General features: G+C 39.8%; 1 protein-coding gene across 1 annotated transcript; it reads left to right on the forward strand.

The window, feature by feature from the left end:
• Positions 1 to 401: 401 nt before the first annotated feature.
• LOC132227915 (lysozyme C-like) lies at positions 402 to 4764 on the forward strand. The gene is made up of 4 exons (XM_059683580.1): positions 402 to 581; positions 1478 to 1642; positions 3239 to 3317; positions 3864 to 4764. Exons 1-4 carry the CDS (start codon positions 446 to 448, stop codon positions 3928 to 3930), a joined length of 447 nt encoding a protein of 148 aa, XP_059539563.1. The 5' UTR covers positions 402 to 445; the 3' UTR covers positions 3931 to 4764.
• The last annotated feature ends 2771 nt before the right edge of the window (positions 4765 to 7535 follow it).

Raw genomic sequence — 7535 nt, forward strand, 5'->3', positions numbered from 1 at the left:
CATTGTCATTTCATTGTCCTAAACGGTTTGGCTCAGCAGATAGAGGGTCGGCCTGCGAACTGAAAGGTCCCAGGTTCGATTCCTGTCAAGGGCATGTACCTTGGTTGCGGGCACATCTCCCTTAGGAGGTGTGTAGGAGGCAGCTGATCGATGCTTCTCTCTCATTGATGTTTCTAACTCTCTATCCCTCTCCCTTCCTCTCTGTAAAAAAATCAATAAAATATATTAAAAATAAATAAATAAATAAACATTGTCATTTCATCAATTTCCTGTGGATTAATTCTTTTAACCTTTTAAAGTCAGAGAACCAAAAAATGGTTCCTGTTTTCCACATAGCTCAAAGGGTGGAGCCTCCAAACCACTAGGAGAAGAAGGAAGTTAAAAGAGCTTAAATACTGGGGCCAGCCTCCCCTGGCCAGCTGAGCGGTCTGGCTTCGCAGTCAACATGAAGGCTCTCCTGACTCTGGGGCTTCTCCTCCTCTCTGTCGCTGTCCAGGCCAAGGTCTATGAGAGGTGTGAGCTGGCCAGAACCTTGAAAAGACTTGGAATGGATGGCTACTGGGGAGTGAGCCTGGCAGACTGTAAGTTAGCTCTCCCTACTTCCAAATAGCCAGCCAGGTGTGCAACAGATACTAATAGAGGATGAATACTGAGAAAGGGCCTTTGCGTGAATGGACTTCTTTAAAAAAAGTTATTTGAGGATTTTTATACTTAAAATGGTTAAAAAATTATATCAACTTGTTCCTTTATAAACAGAAATGCCAGAGGAAGGAATGAGGGCCCGGGAGTGCAAAATTGTGCACCATTCTAAGCAAACCACCACCCGTTGTACTCTCCGAGTGCTACCAAGCTGCCCCTTGCCACAGACTCAGTGGCACATGCAGGCTGACTGGTACATTTGAGCATGTGCTTGACTCCAGCTCTTTTCCGTGTGGAACCGGGGCTCTGTGAGCCTAGAATAATTCAGTGTTTTTCTCTTTTTTAATTCCCCTGCATGACATGAGGCTTTTCATAGCAAAGTTTTGTGTTTTTATTTATGTTGAAATCTCAATACATGGGCAGTAGGAACCTTTGCCCCCTCAATCACTGTTTATGTCAGGATCGCTGAAATGCAGCATGAAATGCCATCGTATTATTCTTTCTCGCTCTAATTGATTAACTGTTTTCATTTTCTTCTATGCAATCCTAGATGTGCCTGTCTAAAAGTTACTTTGTATTTTAGCCCATTTTTGTCAATGTTATCAATGTATGTTTAGGTTGAATTCGAACACTTCCTCTTAATAACTATTTTTGAATGAATGAATGGTTTAATTGATATATGGATGGATGGACTATGAAATAGTCTTTCCTCTTCTACATCTTTATACTTATAAAGTAAGTCATTAGTAAAATAAAATTAGCTATATAGAACTGATTATGGTATGCAGTATGTGTCATATGGTATTGCTATTTATTACTAAAAATATGTTATTTTCAGGGATGTGTTTGGCCAAATGGGAAAGTAGTTACAACACACGAGCTACAAACTACAATCATAAGAAGAAGAGCACTGATTATGGGATATTCCAGATCAATAGTCGTTTGTGGTGTAATGATGGCAAAACCCCAAATACATTTAACGGCTGTGGTATAAACTGCAACGGTAAGAGAAAATAACATTTAAGTGATGGCACAGGACCCATCTGCTTATGCTTAGAAGAATAGAGATTCAATACAAATGAAAAGGTTTTGAAAATTCAACAGGGACCTAGAAGAACACCGTCTCGCCCTAGCTGGGTGGCTCAGTTGGTTGGAGCATCATCCCGTACAACAAAAGGTTTCGGGTTCAAGTCCCCATCAGGGCACATACCTAGGTTGCGGGTTCAATCTCTAGTTGGGGTGCGTATGGGAGGCAACCAATTAATGTTTCTCTCTCTCTCTCTCTCTCTCTCCTTGTTTCTCTAAAATTAAAAAAAAACCCACATATCCTCAGGTGAGGATTAAAAAAAGAGAGGTGACTCTGACTTTAAAAAATGAGATAAAATCAATTCATAAAAATGAAAATATTGGAGAAGTATTATAAAATTGATATCGTTAAACTTCTAAATGTTAAAATTCAAATAGAAAAAATATTCTTAGAATATTCTTTTATATCCAGTTAATTTATTTTAAAAATATTTTGCATTATATAATAATCTGTGTGGTCACTGAGTAAAAAATCTACCAAGAGATTTATGACTACCAGTAACTTTTGGTGTATATTATTCTAGAATATATATCAATCTTATATGTGAATAAAAGCTAGGTCATATACAAATATACCTACAAATAAACATGTAAATAATGTGTGGTGTTCTTTATGGTAATTTATTATTATTATTATTATTACTGATTTTGGAGAGAGAGGAAGGGAGAGGGAGAAACATCCATGTGAGAAACATGGATTGGCTGCCTTCTGCACGCCCCCTACTGGGGATTAAGCCCACAACCTGGGCATGTACCCTGACTAGGAATCCAACAGTGATCTCCTGGTTCATGGGTTGATGCTCAACCACTGAGCACACCGGCCAGGCACAATGTGTGTTTTAACAAAAATGAAATTGTACTATATGTACTCCTTTACAATTTGTTCTTTATCACACAAAATTATTTATATGTTAACAAATACCTATCTTGATTTTATTTTTATTAATTTTTTGTTTTATTTTTATTCTTTTATTTTATTTTTGGGAAAAATGGATCTTTTTTCCATTTTTTTTTTTTTTTAGATAGAGGGGAGAAGAGAGAGAGAGAGAGAAACATCAATGAGAGAGAGACACATTGATTGGTTGCCTCCCACATGTGCCCAGACTGGAGCCATGGATGGAGCCTGCAACCCTTGACTGTGAATCCAACCCTCGACCCTTCAGATCTGTGGGCCAGTGCTCTAACCACTGAGAAAAACTGGCCAGGGCTCTTATTTCTTTAGGAGAAATTTCTAGTAGTAGAATTGCTGATTGAAAATTACTAGGTTGGTCCTCCTTTTCTTCTAATAGTTCCTATTACAAAGAGAACTATCTATCCATCACAGTAGTTGATAATTCCAGAACTTCCAATGACTTTGGTATCTGAGTTTCCTCCCAACATTCACAGATGCATAACTTGTGGAAAAGAATTGTAGTGTCCATTCCTTAGCCTAAGAGAATAAAATGGGCTAAACCTAAACGTAAAATGAAATTTCTGTGAAAATTGTCTTCATTCCTCACCACCTGTTTTTCAGTTTTGCTTCAAGATGACATCACTCAAGCTGTAACCTGTGCCAAGAGGGTTGTCAGGGATCCACAAGGCATCAGGGCATGGTATGTGTAAGCTTAAAGGGGAAAGGTTTTTTTGCCCTGTGTTAGTAGAGAGGTGAGAGAAGATTTTCAAGGACCACCATATGCTCCTGAGAACTGAAAGTTGCAGCTTTAGGTGTATGCTAAACAAAGTATCACTTAGAAGCAATCTATTTTAACATTTTAACGGGTTCAGAATCTTTTTGTCTTACTCCTCCATTAATTTGAGGGGATTTCTAGAATTTCTAAGATTTTCCACACTCTACCAGTTCCTTGTCCTATTTTGAAATGTTTGGAAGGAGGTAAATGTAGAATGCACTTTGCAGTCGCTGTTAGGAAATGCACGTGACTCTCGTGGTCAGCATACTATGGTGTAGCCAGGGCTTTGGGGAGAAGTGAAGTACTGGTTGTACATATCTCCATTTAATAAATAGCAATACCTGGATCTATCAAAAGCCTGTATTTCAAATAGTGTTAAAATAGTTTGTCCTCACAAAGGATTTGATGTATGCCTATCACAGTGAAGATATGCTTTAACTTTATCACCATTTGTTTCACCTTTCCCTACAGGGTAGCCTGGAAAAATCGCTGTCAAAACCAAGATCTCACTCAGTATATCCAGGGCTGTAGACTGTAACTGGACAGCTTTCCTTCTTCAGCTCCTTTTGTCTTGTTTTTCTATTCAGGGAGTAGCAGTTGAGTAAAAGGTCACATTTTTTTTTCAAATAAATAATGTCTTTACAGAAGCAGGAGCAAAATATGGTCTTCTAAGAGGTTAATGTTGTCTAATATGTTAATTATTGGGTAGTAAGTCTAGAACATGTTTCAGTGTGCTGATAGAGCTACTGCTGGTGAAAATTTACCTAAATCTTGATTACCAAATACGTCTCCAGTACATTCAGTTCTTAATCAAAGACTTCATCTTGAATGACACCAGTATTCCTCAATGTTTGATATATATGTAACAAAAGACTATCTTAAAACACATTGACCTTAGGCAAACTCTCAGCTGTGTAGGCATTTGATGTGTTCATCTGTTCATTCGTCTCCCAAAACAGTAAAAGATAACCATTCTTTGTTGGGCAATATCAAATTTACAAAAGAACAGAATGCCAAATAGCTGAAAATGGAGACGGCCTAGATTAAGAATATTGTTTTTATTAAGAGTGATCTTTGGTTTAAATGCTTTCTTAGAAATGTTACTTTTATACAGCTTTAGAAATGAACTCACAATTTATATATCAATCTACTTTAGCCCTTTAAAGAACTTTTCTGTGCATCTTGCTGATCATGATGGTATATCAAGATGGATTAGATTAGCTGTTGCTGTTTCTTAATTTTAAAAGCTTAGATTCCTGCATTATGACTAAAACTGGAGGCAAATGAGTTTGAAAGTATTGAAATAATTGCTAATTAACCACAAGTGTGAACTTACCATGTTGTTAAAAAAATAAACATTTTCATTAAAGGACTTATACCTTGTCTTTCTCTAGTGTGAAAAGAAATGACTTAGTCCTCTTAACGTTTCCTTATACCTCACCTGTACCCAAACAGGTTATATTGCTGGGGAATGAAAGACAACCCACAGGCATGCTGACAGATCTCACTTTAATTTCATAACCACACCTGGCCAGTGTGGCTCAGTGATTAAGCATCAACTCATGAGCCAGGAGGTCAGGGTTCAATTCCTTGTCAGGGCTCATGCTTGGGTTACAGGCTTGATCCACAGTAGGGGGCATGCAGCAGGCAGCCAATGAATGATTCTATCTCATCGTTGATGTTTCTCTCCCTCTCCCCCTGTCTGAAATGAATGAAAATACATTTAAATTCATTACCACAAATCTCATATGGGCCCTCAAATCTGCCAGGTATCTTAGTCATCTGTCTGCAATCCTTCTGGATTGGTGTCCCCACTCTCCAAAATGACTATTACTATTTTACTTCCCTTCCTCCTCCTTCAAAGCCGTAGCACAGGTGCCTGACCACTCACCTTCTACCCGTCTCTGCTCTCAGTATTGGCCGCATAGTACACTGAGAGCATAGAAACAATCTCATATAAATTCTCCCCTTGTCAGGGCCCACTCTTCCCCTAGGTCCATTCGTCCTTCTTGCCCTGCTCTGCTCCTGCCAATGGCAGTGTCGCCACATGCAGTCTCCGTCTCATCCCGCTCACTGCTCCACGGTAGGCTGTTTCCTGCATCCTGGGTCTCTCCCTCCTTGCAATTACCCCATCATTGTGCAAACTGCCCCATAACCTCCATTACAAATGACTCTCTATTGAGCCTACATAGCCCTCCAACTACCGCATCATTCTCTGCTCCCTTTTACAGCTACACGTCTGAGGTAAGATATCTACACTCACTAGTTCCACTTCTCACCTCCCATTCTCTTTTTGCTGCTCTGATTGGATGCTTTTCGCTTCGTCATATGCCAAATTGCTGATTTGAATCTCGGTGTCCTCTACTCTACTATTTTTTAAAAATATATAGTTTATTGATTTTTTTAGAGAGAGGAAAGGAGAGAAATAGAGAGTTAGAAACGTCGATGAGAGAGATACATCAGATCAGCTGCCTTCTGCACAACCCCTGCTGGGGATGTGCCCCCAACAAAGGTACATGCCCTTGACCGGAATCGAGCCTGGGACCCTTCAGTCCGCAGGCCGATGCTCTATCCACCGAGCCAAACCGCCTAGGGCTCTACTCTACTATTGATTCTCTGAAATTATTCTTCATTTCAGGTAGTGTATGCTTCATTTTGATTGGTCCTTTTTTAAGTCATTAATGTTCTCTTGAAGTGTCTTGAAGTTGCCACTAAGTTCCTTGATATTTTCACTAAGTTTTTTGAACTCTGTTCCTGATCATTTGCTTGCTTCCATTCCATTTAGTTCTTTTTCTGGAGATCTCTTCTGTTCTTTCTTTTGTGACATGTTTCTTTGTCTCCGAATTTTTGCTGTTTCCCTGTGTTTGTTTCTATGTATTAGGTAGAGCTGCTATGTCTTCCTGTCATTGGAACCCTGGGCTGAGGGTGGTGTGGGGCTAGCACTCCTTGGTCCTCACGTTGATGCATTTTCCACAACCAAGATATCCTGCCCAGCAGGCATGGCTCAGTGGTTGAGCGTTTACCTATGAACTAGGACAGTGGTTCTTAACCTTGGCTGCACATTAGAATCACCTGGGAATCTTTTGAAAATCCTGATTTCTGGGCCTCATCCTCCTGGAGGATGAACTAGGAGATCATGGTTCGATTCCTGGTCAGGGCACATGCCTGGGTTGCAGGCTCAATCTCCAGGTGGGGTGTGCAGGAGGCACCTGATCAATGATTCTTGCTCATCATTGATGTTTCTATCTCTCTCTCTCCCTCGCCTTTTCTCTCTGAAATCTATCTATCTATCTATCTATCTATCTATCTATCTATCTATCTATCTATCATCTATCTAATTTTTAAAAAAATAAATGAGGTAATAAGAGTGGTGTCCTAATTCAATATGACTGGTATTCTTATAAAAAGAGGAAGAGCCCCAGTTGGTTAGAGTGTCATCCCAATATGCTAAGGTTTAAGGTTTGATACCCAGTCAGGGCACACACATAATCAACCAAAGAATGCATAAGTAAAACAACAAATCGATCTCTCTCTCTCTCCCTCCCTCTCTCCTTTCCTCTCTCTAAAATCAACAAATCAAATTTTAAACAGAGGAAGAGACACCATGGATGCCCTGGCACAGAGAGAAGACCCTGTGAGGATGCAGCGAGAGGACGGCCATCTGCAAGCCGAGGAGAGAGGCTTCAGAAGAAACCACACAACCTGTGGTATTTCACTATGGCAGACAGCAAACATACAGATGCTCTTCCCCCCCCCCCCCCAATATATATTTGTTGATTTCAGAGAGAAAGGGAGAGGGGAGAGAGAGATAGCAACATCAATGATGAAAGAGAATCATTGACGGCTGCCTCCTGCACGCCCCCTACTGGAGATGGAGCCTGCAACCCAGGCATGTGTTCTTAACCAGAACGAACCTGGGACCTTTCAGTCTGCAGGCTGATGCTCTATCCACTGAGCCAAACCAGCTAGGGCTGCATACAGATGTTTTTATCTTATATTTCCTATTTTCTATCTCTTTGTCTTTTGCTCTAATTTCTGGGAATTTTCTTTGATATTATCATTCAATGTTTTCATTTCTGCTATCATATTTTTAATTTCCAACAGCTTTTTTTGTTGTTGTTGTTGTTCTCTGAATGTTCCTTT

This window comes from Myotis daubentonii, chromosome 2, assembly GCF_963259705.1.
Source record: "Myotis daubentonii chromosome 2, mMyoDau2.1, whole genome shotgun sequence".
NCBI classification, from domain to species: domain Eukaryota; kingdom Metazoa; phylum Chordata; class Mammalia; order Chiroptera; family Vespertilionidae; genus Myotis; species Myotis daubentonii.